This window comes from Corylus avellana, chromosome ca7 (assembly GCF_901000735.1).
Source record: "Corylus avellana chromosome ca7, CavTom2PMs-1.0".
NCBI classification, from domain to species: domain Eukaryota; kingdom Viridiplantae; phylum Streptophyta; class Magnoliopsida; order Fagales; family Betulaceae; genus Corylus; species Corylus avellana.
Genome location: NC_081547.1, coordinates 5,413,190 through 5,426,367, shown reverse-complemented (window position 1 = coordinate 5,426,367; position 13,178 = coordinate 5,413,190). Strand labels below are relative to the sequence as shown.

The window sequence follows — 13,178 nt, the reverse complement described above, 5'->3', positions numbered from 1 at the left end:
GTAATCATATTTATTATTATTATTATTGTTGTTGTTGTTGAGACAGTTGTCAATCCTGATAGCAACTCGATTCAAAGGCCTGCTAAGAAAGAAAAAAGATCAGCAGTGACAGACCGCGAAGTGGGGGATATGGCGGTTGTGCCACCTCCAATGCCTGAGTAAGAATTTGAGTAATTTAGTTAATAAGAAATAATAATAATTGAGAATGAGTAAGGATAGATTTCATAGTCCTCTCTAGAGAGGTATTATGGTATTCTAAAGACCTACGCATAACTGCATGATTTGGGGGCGGACCAGGTGATGACACATACGTTTAGAAATGTGTGTTTGGCAGCTTAGTGGGTCGTGGCCTTTAAACCATAGTAGGCCCTTTATTTGGGCCTGCTGGAAATATTTGGTATCAACAATTATTATTATTAAAATTGTTAAAAAATTACATAAAAACCAATACACGGAGTTCAATCTCATCCTTGGAGCTTGGTTAAAGCAGTTCTACGAAAGAATAATCTGAGGGATTGTGACTAGAAAAAAGAATAAATTGAGGATAATTATGAGCAGTGCTCCTCTTAAAATTTTTTCATGAGCATGTAGTGTATATATCATAAATTCGAATAAAATAGATGTGTTTGTAGGCTAGAAGAAGATGGTGAAGCTGTGGAAATAATGGAGTAAAAGTCGAGAATCTGGAGTGCATATAATGAAATTTGATCATTGAAGTTGATTTCAATCGAGTAAAGTGTATTTTAATTGAAAATTTAGTTGGCGGTTTCGGTAGTTTGAATGGACGCCAAGCCATTTCATAGCATTTCCATTAAACCAATCAAGTGTCTATCATATCATAAAGTATTATGATAATATATTATGAAATATGAACAATGTTTCTCCTTTGAATTAACAAATTTGAAGTTTTATATTGAAGACAAAAATAATGAAATTACTTATGAAAGCTGGTTTATAACCGGTCTTCAATAACCACATAATCATTAGTTGCGGTTAAACCGGCCTAGCAGTTGCAGTTATGAGGAAATAACCGCAACTGATTGTACACTTTTAATAAGCGTACGCATAGTTCAAAAAATAGACCAAAGTCTTTTGGGGTGGTCTCAGCCACCCCCACTTGGTCACATGGGGTGGCCCAACTACCTACATTAGTCATCGGGGTGATTTTGGCCTTTTTTCTTTTTTTTTTTTTAAAAAAAAAAATTTCGTTTTATCTTTTTTTTTTAGGGGTATTTTGGAGACATTTGCCCCTAAAACCCACGTGCAACACGTGGATAAATTTCCTTAAGAGAAGACGGACTTACGTAACGAATGGACAACATTAATAATTTCAAAAACTTGATTGAAATACATTGTCAATTTTTAAATATTAAAGACAAAAAAAAAAAAATGAAAGTAAAACTTTAGAGAGGTAAAATATATTTTTCCTGGAGAGATTGACATTCAACAAACAGAAGCTTAGATAGTGATTTTAGGCCATATTGGCATTGGAAATCTCGGAAGAATAATTGTCCCCTTGTAAATCTTTTAGCAGTTCTTAAAATGACTAGATGAGGTTCATATTCTCCATAATGACTAGATGGTCCATATTCTCCATATATATATATATATATATCTTAACTCAAATTATTTAATTAAACGGGCTAAACCCCTCAATTCTAACATATATATCTTAACTCAAATTATTTAATTAAACGGGCAAAACCCCTCAATTCTAACTAGTTAATTTTGTATTGAGTTTATAACAAGTTCTCATGTCATATTAAAAAGGAAAAACTTTATTTTAGACTCCTTTAACTACTGCGCGTTTTGAGAAAACCTCAAAAAATTTAAAAAACTCTTAATTTAACCCAATGAGCTTTCAATTTGATTCAATTGACCCTCATCTCTCCTGGTGACGTAGACGGGTCTCGGCCAGAGACCCAAAGTTGGGTCACGGCCGCAACCCAGCATGGGTTAGGAGACCCACGCAAGTCTGGCCGTGACCCAGTGTGGGTCACAACCTAACCCAGTGTTGGTCTGACCTAACCCACGGGTCACAAGGTGTCACCTTGGACCCATTTTTTCATTTTTTTTTTTTTTAAAAAAAAACGAAAAGCAAAGGGTAATTTGGTCTTTTTAGGCCAAATTAATTTCGTCTTTCAGTGATCTAAAGTGAAGGTCCTCCTATTAAAAATTGCCAACGATCTTTCCCTTGCCCAAATATCCATCTCTCTCCATTATTCCTTTTAAAGATAATGGATGTATTCTAGTCCCTCTCTGATGAGACCCTGAAGGGGGAGGAATGGAGGAATGGATTTCCTCCCCCCTTTTTTGTTCTTTCTTTCGTCTTCTTTGCTATGGTTTTATTGTGGAACCCAGAAGCAGTGTTGAAATTCAGAAACAGTAGTAGCCATCCCTTTCACGTCGTCTTTTGGCTTCTCCTCGCACTTGGGTTTCGTCGATATTTTGCTGAGAAACTCAGATCGACTACTTGTGTTGCCGATCTACTCTTTTGCCGTTGGCTCAAGCTCGTACGCGCCACTACACATTCTTCTCCCCAGTGCCACTGTGCCCTATAGACACCAGACTTTCTCTCTCTTCTTTTTGGCATGCGTCAGATGTGGTTCGTGTAAGCCAAAGTGTGGATCGTGTTGATCTCACGCACCGGTTTTCCTCCTCCATTTTCTTGCTATTGATGTTGGTTTTCTTTGTTTTGTTGTGTTATCCCGACCTTTGAATTGAGGAGTGGTAGTTTCGGTGTGAGGGGTTTGTCTCACAGCCGGGTCAATAAAGCTTGTTTATTTAGGGATAAGACTTACTCATGTATTCAGATTTAGTTTGCCTAGAGCAAATATGCCCCTTAAATGAAGTGTGCACATGAGTTGGGTCGGAGGAGGTACATACGTTTTTTATTGTTAAATTTTCAGTGTGTCTACGATATTGTACTTTTCATAGTTTTAGCTATGTTTCTCTGTAAGAGCTTTATGCTTTAGATTTTATTATGGAATGAAAATGAAAAAAAAAAAAAAAAAAAAGAAGATAATGGATGCATTGTCTTCTAAATATCTTGTTTAAATTAGTGAAATTTATGAATTGTTACGAATTTTTGTAGTTGATTGATGGTTTTTATTGTTGTTATTATGCAACTCTAAATATAAGAAATAACCATGCTTAGAGGCATGAGTTTACGACGATGATGTTACTTGACTATATAACAAGTAACGTCATCGTCGTAAACTCATTCCTCTAAACATGGTTATATATATATATAATGCGTTTTAATGATATATAGGTATGATAATTATCTGATGGCATGAAGCTAAAAAGAATATATAAAAATACTCGTGAATTTTAAATTTTTAACAATAATTTAAATATTCCTTTATTTTGAAAAGAAATGAAAAATATACCTTGTAAAAACTTTTTTGTTAGTTATTGTCACCAAGAATAATAATTTATAAGACAACCAATCAAAAATCAAATATAAGTGCGTGACAAGAGATGGAAACAATAAGGGAAAAGTCCACCCATCCCTCTCAAACTACCATCTAATTGTCAATGTCCATTCTAAACTTTTAATTGAAACAATATCCCCTAAATCACCAAAAATTGGCAATATCCCTCCAAATAAAGAAAATACCCTTAATAAAAAATTAAGGAAAAAATCAACATACCCGCCTCCCACTACCACCCAATGACCCAATTGATAATGTATTCTCAAAACTTTAAATTGTGACAATATCTCATAAACTACCAAAAAATTGACAACTTAAAGGATAGAATAAAGAAAAAAATGATCATAATTTTTTTTTTAAAAATAAAATAAGACAAAAATACTCCAATAAATTCAAAAAAAAAAAAAAAAAACTTAAAGGTAAAAAATGATTTTTTTTTTTAATTTTCCACACCTTGTTTTTTTTTTTTTTTGGAATTTTTTTAAGGGTATTTTCATCACTGGGGGAGAGACATTGACAATTTGTGATAGTTTGAGGGGAAACATTGAAAGTTTAGAAAAGACATTGTCAATTGAGTGGTAATTTGAATGGGTAAGTAAACTTTCCCCAAAAACAAAAACTAAAAATTAAAAAATTAAATAAAAATGGAGAGGAAATTTTAAATGTTTTTTTAAAGAAAAAAATTAATTAATTTTTTTTTAAATTTTGTTTTGTTTTGTTTTGTTTTTTTTCCAATTTATAGGGGTATTTTTGACAAAAATTTATGATTATTTTTGTCTTTTTGCTGGCATTGGGAGAACATTGACAATTTTTTGATTGTTTGAAGGGACATTGTCCTAATTGAAAGTTTGGTGGGAACATTCTCAATTGAATGGTAGTTTTAAGGGGGGGAGGGAGTATGTGGACCTTTTCCTTTCATAATCAAGGGGGCTAGTAAACCATAGGGACTTAAGGGTATACATGCAAATACGGTTATTTGTAATATTTGCAGCGACATCCGCAAAATGTGAATATCCCATTTTGATATTTGCATCTTCATCCGCATAATATTTTTAGAGATATAAAAGGGGCTCAGTCGAATCCAACTTTTGTTAACATATGTTTTGATTTTTGTCTATTTTTTTAAATTTCAATTTTGAATCTGACATAACTCTCATGTGGCTTTGTGCCACGTATGTAAAAATTGGGTCTTAGATGGTGCTCAATTGAACTCCTATCATATCTCATATTTTTATTAACCATATTTGTGTTGTTATTGCAATTATTATTTGCTATCCGCATATTAAGTAATGGGTTTTTTTAGCCTATTTTAGTATTTTTGGCCTTTTTTGGGTCTCTATTAGGACTTATTTTAAATGATTTTGAAAATAATTTAGGCCAATTTTTTGTGTTTTGTGCTTGTTTTAATTTTTTTTAACCCTTAATATTTCAAAAATATATTAATTGAGAGCTGCTGGGCATTTCAACATTTTTTAAAAAAATTTATTTTCGCAAATAATCTGGACCCCACATTCAGTTATATATATATATATATTGAATTGACCAGATCATTTGGGAAAAGGAACTTGAGAAAAAGTATTAGGATGTCTAGTATTATCCATATTAATTTCACATTACTTTTGAAAACAATGTAAACATAACTGATACCAAATCCTTAATACTAAAATGACGTGGTTTTGGTAAATTTATTATATATAAAATACATGTGGATGCAGTTAAATATCATTTCTCATTATATATAGAGGGTACGTAGACCCTAAAACTTTATCTATATCCACATGTACAGTCTGTACAGATACTGAATAACAAATAGCATCCGCTCGAATCTAAATCCCAAAACCACAAGCTTATAGGTTATAAGAGTAAGCGTCCACCGTTCCAAAATCTTCCTTTCCATGGTGTAAAGTCTAGGCTTTAACCTCTAAACAATATTTAAATCCAACAAAATTAACACGGAAGGCAAAATAATTTTTAATAAACATAATCTGCCGGCTGATGCGGTCAAGACTAATGAACATTGTAGATGGAATAATTACAGGTACAAATATTTATTGTTTCATCATGTTCTCAACGATCAGAGTGGCGCAGCGGAAGCGTGGTGGGCCCATAACCCACAGGTCCCAGGATCGAAACCTGGCTCTGATAGATTACAAGAGAGCAGCTTCCTACCCCACTATTTTTTTCCCTCGTGTTTCGAAGCATTTGTTTCACCAAAAGTAAATAAGAAGAAGATATATTATTCTCAGAAAAGAAAAACAAACGAGTACTGATTACAAAACAATTCTTTTCCACCTTCCTTGGGCAGCCATACAAATAAAACAAAGGCTGTTCCGATGGCTCTTTCTACAACTTTTGAGTAATTATATAACATTAACTATGGTCTTCCTACAGGGAGGTCTGGTAAAAAAGAAGATAAGGTGATTGTGCAGAGTCTTCAAATTTCCTAAAGATTGAGGTGCTCACTGCAGAAACTGGAAGGCACAACTGAGAGCTGCAACCGCCCTGTCCATTCCTCCCCTGGCTTCAAAGTGACAGGTTTCTCGATTGCTGCCCCATCAACACAAACCATCTGTTTGTATTCCTCATCACCGATGTCTACCATTGCTTTTGATTTCTTCTCCCAAGGATTCCACACCACTGTAGCAGGAATTGGTACAAAATGAAGACCATCAACTATTATGCCCATTTACTATCATCAATACACACATCAAATTATACCAGGGATTTTATTTATACTACTTCAAATGTATTGCAGCTTACCAGCATCTGGAAGTCCTTCCTTTCTTATTACGTATGTCCGCTTTTTTTCATGGTCAAGGACTGCGATTACATTAGGAGAACTAACATAAACTCGATCCAGCTGCCAGGAAAAAATAGGAAAACAACAACTCTTTAATTGTGATCCCTCTGTTTGCACCCAAAAAAAGCAGCAGTAATTAAATGCAAGCTTAAAAGCCAAGTAAAGTAGAGGCTCATATCAGTCTTGAGAAAAGAAGCTATGATTCCGATTTCAATTTCTATTTCTTTTTAACAACTGAAACCTTTAAGCTGTCAATCAAAAGTTTTCGAGCACATATTAAGTCTGATAAGGAAAGGACCGCTTCCGTTTTAAGACCTTGCTGAAAACCTTCATAAAACAATAATAATATCTTGATATGATCTAGTAAAAAACTTCCAATTATCCTGTTTTAGAAATTTCACGTCATTCTCTGTATCAAGAGTCTCCTAGCTAAATAACTCTAATGTAGTCGAGTGAATTTACCTCGGTTTCAAAAGTTATGGCATCTCCTTGTTCTGTAAAACGCTCTCTTCGGCAAAGATTGTCTAGGTAGTCAAGTGTCTCCAGCCCTTCTATTCTTACTTCACTGTGACACCATTTATGTTCATGTAAGTGCAAATCTCACGCCCAGAATAAACATGTTACTAATTACAGCAGCAGAAAATAACTGTAACTTGTATGCCTTTACTAGTTGATAGATACAATTCAAAAGAGATAAGTAAGTTGGTCTAATTGAAATTTACAAGAAATATATATATAGAATGGAGTAACTCACTTTTTCATTTTATTTATTTTTTTAAAGAATGTGTTTCTGCCTTGTAATATCTGACTTTCAAAGGTAATACTCCATACCTTATGTCAGAAACTGACAAGTATGTGTGATAGCCAAATGAGAAACTAAACGGCTTGCCATTGATGTTCCGAATTCGTGAGGTCAGTGTCAGATCTCCATCTGTCGCAAGAGACACCCTAAGACGAAACTCAAAGCTGGAAAGGAAGAGGAAAAATAAAATTCTGTTAGCTTTTAACATCATCCCTTCAAACACAGATAAAGATAGGTCAGCATAGGCTGTCATGTGCTCAGCAAAGGATTCAATGCAAGTTTGTCAACATATTATGTCACCCAGGAAAGACAACGAAATCTACAATCTCATCAGCTAAAGAAACCGAAAGAGGATTAAGGTTCTAATCTAATTGACATTACATGTTTTATTTCAAACCAATTAGAATTTTTGAACTTCCTGTATACACAATTCCAATATTCAAACAACAGTAATTTCAAGTCTCAATTTTTGCTAATATGTTACCTATTATTAGTTTTTGGGCTAACCAGCAGTGTCTCAATTTCAACAATAACATAATCACGCACACCAACAAAGACCTCATACTTCATCCACTATATTTTCTATCTACAACAAAATCAATGGTGTAAAGTTGATTAATAAAAACATAAAGAATTACTTCAAACTTGAAGTGCTATATATCATATCTTGATGCTACCACTAGCGGTTTCCATTGACAAAACATGAGCCGAGATCATACCTATTGGGCCAGCACTTTAGGTCTTCTTCCGATGGTTTAAGTAGTAGGTCAATGAAGGATTTCCCATCGGAATCATTCAGGAGCAGAGGTGGCGGATTATCATCAATTGCCCAAATCTTGTTCCTTGCAAATCCATGTTGTTCTAGTGACCCACAGTTTCCAAACTACAAAAGCATTAAAACTTGATGCATCAGTAAGAAATTTTCAGAAGTCATGCATGTAAACGAGAAAGATTAGAAGTACCTCTGGGAAACAAATGGGTATTCCTCCACGCATTGCTTTTGGAGGCTTGAAAATGGCCTACATTTTGATTAAATACAGATAAATAAATCATCTTTGCATCTCTAGCAGGTAATACATGGAGCATAAAATAAGCACAGGGGAACTAAAAAACACACCTTACTACTTGTGAATAGGAGTTCTTCCCCATGCTCATTCCTCCAAGAAGTTACCTGTCCTCCATGCAAGCTAACCTATATCATCAAAAGAGAAATAATTCAAATCTCTAACACCCTTTAATTAACTACAATATACACAAACTATATGTGCTATACAGTATGAATTTCTCACCCGTGCCGAAGCCCCTTGTGGGTTCCGAAGAACAACCTGATCGATCCCATTCCAGTCCTTTGTTATTTCATTTGCTGCCCTACAATCCCATACCGCTGCAGAAGGCCCCATTTTGAAAAACATGAAAAAATGCTCAAATCCTCCCTCTCTTTCCCTCTCAAACTATAATTTGAGCACTTCTAAGGACTTCTAAGATCAAATTGAAACTCTCCGAACAGAAAGAACACTGAGAACTGAAAATCTGAACTTCACCCAACGCCTATCTTGTGATAGTTTCGTGATCTCGTGACTTAAAAGCAAAACCCAACTACCAATTTAACCTTCTTAATCTCTCATCGCCACTGTCTCTTAGATCTAAGCAACTGAAACTCACAACCCCAGATGTGGAAACATAAAGTCCAAGTGCAGGAACTCCAAAGGTGGAACAATTGGCAACTGAATGGATAAACGATATTGATCAAAAAAAAAGAAAATAAGCCGCCCAACACCTAAATTTCATAAACAGGACAATAAAATTTACTTTAAACTCAAAAACCTTTACTTTTATGGAGATTTTTTTTCTCCCAATGTTCAAGCTTTTCTACTAAAACAAAATCCAATTCTCAAAAATAGGATTCCAAATTCAAAAACCCATCCAATCAAAACAAGAAGTGAATCTCAAAACCTATCGAAAAGTGTATCTGTAACTGTAATTACTTCAACTACCTAAAATGTCCAAGTTCTAAGAAAACCCACTAAATTTCAAAACCCAGACCAAGCAAGCCTCTAAAGTTTAGAAATTTCAGAAGTAAGACCTTTAAACCAGGCACCCCATTTGAATCAAAATGTTCAAATCTGATATAAAAGCAATGGCCATTCAATTACTTGAAGAAACAAAAAAACTAACTACATGGGTGGCGAAGTTTTTTGCAATGTTCAAGCGACAACTTTTCCAGAAATGTTTAAAATCTGCGTTTGGTAACTGAAACTATCATTTAAAGGAACCAAAAACAAAAATATAATGAAGGGGTCAGCACAAGGAGGCAAAAATTTTGACGCAGGAGAAGCAACTGAATAACAGAGAGGAAAAATCATATAATATGACAAGGGAGGAAAAATCCTATAATATGACAGGAAGCATAAAACGGTTTTTGTTTTTCTCTTAACAGTTACAAAGATCTAGGACGTCGAGATACGAGAAGTACATGAAAGCTGCACAAACGGTCAAAATTTGAAGTAAGGATTTTCAGATTAAGACAACTTATTTTTTAAACACGTCTTAGGAAGGAGAGCCACCCACTGGATGTCACCCATGACACCCAATAATTTTTTTTTTCTAAGCGACTAAGCATGACACATTGACACCCAACTTGACAACTTAGCCTTAAAGTAAGGATTAAATACTAAAAACTCTTTAGTTTTTTAAATTTTTATTTTTTGTTTTCTTTGTTTTTATTTTTATTGCATGAGGTATTTATAGTTTTTATAAAGATAAAAATGGTACCTCCCTTAAAAGTCCGTCCAAAACTTAACGGAACGTCACTTTAACACCAATCACATTGCACCACGTGTTTTATAATTAATTTTTTTAAAAAGAATTAAAAGTATTAAAAAATTATTTTTTTCAAAAAAAAATTAAAAATTTTCCATTTTGAGGGTGGGGGTGGCCGGCCACCCCCATCTGCCAGTTTGGAGGCCACCGAGGGCTTCGTCAGCTCTGAATGGGCCAGCGCCGATGCGGCCAAGATTGAGTACCTCCAGACCAGCGGAGCACCAGAATTAAAATTAATTGTAGGACAAGTGGCGCAATATGATTAGTGTTGACGTGACATTCCGTTAAATTTTGGACGAAATTTTAACAGATGTATCATTTCCGTTTTTATGAAAAATCACAAGTACCTCCTTTGATAGAAATAAAAACTTAGGAAACAAAAAATAAAGACTTGAAACCTTAAGGGGAGTTTTAGTATTTAACCCTTAATTACTTTAAAAGATCTGGTTAATTCATAGAGAAAACATTATTAGCATTAAAAAAGTGATAAGTGTAAAAATATTTTTCAATTTAAAAGAGATAAATGTCTGATATAACACCTTCTGAATTCAATCCTTCGTAACAACACTGAACACACTGCACTAAATTAATGTCTCTGGGATTTATTATTTAATTTGATGAAAAGTTGAGAACGTAAGATGGTTGAAATTCTTCGTCATATGCGAACTTTACGTGCAATTATCAGGTCAATACCCGAAACCTGAAGCAACGAGGTGAAGTGCATGAATTGAATTGAGAATGAAAATATTAAAAAAATAGAAGGGAGATCTCAAAGTCATGGGTCAAAGAACATGACCACCTTGGTGTTACTACAAATCACGTGGAGGTTTAGCGGTTAGGAGGACCCGAAGGAATGGTCCGACATCATGCGGCCAGCCTTGGACTTTGTGGACCAAACCCCTTGGCTGGCTGCTTCCTTCCTTAATTACCCACACATGTGCACCTTCATTTTTCCAATACGCCTGATAATTGTCTTAATTTTTCCAATTCCTTTATTATAGATTCATTTGTCTGCGATCATCCGTTCAAGATTAGCGACAAACGGCTATCAACTTAAGTCAGTGGGTGGTATTTATTAAGAGGATAAGCTGCATTTCTGGTATTTGACATGTCAAGGAAATAGACTTAATTACACTGTGGTTGCTCTTTTTTCTCCAACTTTTCCTGCATTTTTTAGTCTAATATATACGTGCGGCGAGTTGTTATATTCTGTTTTTGACTTCTGTGATGGCGGTCTGTACCATAAAATCTTTGGGCCAAAGATTACGGTCGGGCTTTATGTAGTCAAAAAGATTTGCTTGTTATCATTACAAACATCATCCCTTTTTATGATATTTATATAAGAAAAAAATAAAAAATTAGTCTCTGTGATTTATTTGATTTACAATTAATTCTTTGTGGTATCAAAATGAACTTAAAGGTCTCTAAAGTATGCCAAAAAAATAATTTAGTTCCTACAGTCAAATTCCATCAACTAATTTAACAGATTCTGTTAGTGTGACACTGACTTAAATATGATAAGCATCACAATTTTATTGGTTCTAACATTTCATGTTATCATAATCTGTTAAGTCATTAAATGAAATTCGACCATAAGGACTAAATTATTTTTTTGGGAGACCTTAAGCACCTTTGAGTTCATTTTGATATTACAAGAAGTTAATTGCAAATCAAGTAAACTACAATGACTAATTTTGCATTTTTTCCTTTACATAACATGAAGAAGGCCATACGCAATGGCGGTGCCACATAGGCGTTTGAGGTTGCCACGGCACCACAAAGATTTTTTTTTTAAAAAAAAAAGAAATCCAAGTATACTACTGTGTATGGTAAATTTTAATAATTCTGAAACTTAATACATATGCATGGTAACCCAAAAAAAAAAAAAATCCTTATTTAATACATATGTATGGTAAACTTTAATATCCATATGATTGTTTATTTTGTTGTTTAATGTTTATAAACTTTGATTGTCTCTTACGAGTTGGTGATTTAACTTTAAAATTTTAGGTTCATGAATAAACTTTAGGTTTATGAATTGATTGATTTAACTTGCTGAGAGTTTCAATTTAAATTCGATACTTGATGATTTTGTACTTCTAAGAGACCGTAAAATGCAGTTCTAGACACTTTTTTTTTGTTTTGTTTTTGTATTTATGTCTTTTTGATATATATAGTGCCGACATGTTACATTTCTAATATATCAATTTGAGCACATATTTATGAACTTTTGTAGATTTTTTTTGTGATGCATATATTATGTGAATTACCAAATTTTTAGAGTGAAAAAAAATTTAAGACGCCAAAAAAATTTTAGCGGCACCCCCAATAAGCTAGTATTGGGATAGTAAAAGATAATGATAGTATAAGGATAATTTGAAGAATTTTAATCCTCTTTATGGTATGGTAGTTTGAGGAATCTTTGACACACACACACACATATATATATATATATATATATATATATATATATATATATATATATAAGGGTACTTGTCATCTTTGACTACAATAAATATTTTTCTTTTACCAATATACATTGAAAAAAGAAATTGAACATCTAGCCCATCTCAATTTTTTTTTTTTTTTCTTTTTTCTAATTAGCCCATCTCAATTAGCTTGCATATATTATTATAGTCTTGTGCAAGAAACGGTCATTTGTTGTCTTCGACCGATGGGTAATTGCATGTAAATGGTACCTTAAAGCTTGCAAGTTCCTTCAACCCGTTGGTGAAGAGGTAAAGGGACAAAGGAGGAACTAATGGGAAGGGAGGAATGCTGCAATGCATTCTACCCACCATCTCTTCACCTTGTCATCTTGATTTTTTCAAAAAAAAAAGAAAAAAAGAAAAAAGAAAAGAAAAGAGAGAGAAGAGATGGTGGGTAGAATGAAGAAAAGCATATCTCAATGGGAAGGCCCAATTAACAATTTGGTGCTCATGGGACATGATTGGGATTGAAACTTGCAAGCCATTTATCCAAAACTCTATGCCCGAAGAACATCTGGAAAATATTCCATCCACAAGCTTTACTAAGTACTCCTCAAACGACAAACATTTGAGAAAATTATACTTGTATCTCGATCTCCTTTATTAATTAATAATGGATGTAGAGTGCCTTAGTATGGGCTAACTAGAAGAATTGGAATGAAAATACAATTCTAGAGGATAACATGCTTACTCCTACTAATATATAACCCCCTAATCCTAATAAGATCCATATAACAATTAGATAATAATTCTACTTCCATATATCTTTCTTATAATCTCTATATTTCTCACTTAATTGGTAGCTTTTCACACAACTCATGTTTCTTACT

The 13,178-nt window shown here is 33.7% G+C and overlaps 1 protein-coding gene and 1 non-coding gene across 2 annotated transcripts; one reads left to right on the top strand and one right to left on the bottom strand.

The window, feature by feature from the left end:
* Positions 1–5,510: 5,510 nt before the first annotated feature.
* On the top strand, positions 5,511–5,582 carry TRNAM-CAU (transfer RNA methionine (anticodon CAU)). The gene has a single exon. It is a non-coding gene; the product is annotated as a tRNA-Met (tRNA).
* A 72-nt stretch (positions 5,583–5,654) lies between these two features.
* LOC132186928 (putative glucose-6-phosphate 1-epimerase) lies at positions 5,655–9,513 on the bottom strand. The gene is made up of 8 exons (XM_059601049.1): positions 8,329–9,513; positions 8,157–8,231; positions 8,002–8,058; positions 7,759–7,922; positions 7,069–7,203; positions 6,700–6,802; positions 6,198–6,297; positions 5,655–6,074 (listed from the first exon to the last, which is right to left on the bottom strand). Exons 1-8 carry the CDS (start codon positions 8,449–8,451, stop codon positions 5,881–5,883), a joined length of 951 nt encoding a protein of 316 aa, XP_059457032.1. The 5' UTR covers positions 8,452–9,513; the 3' UTR covers positions 5,655–5,880.
* Positions 9,514–13,178: the final 3,665 nt, after the last annotated feature.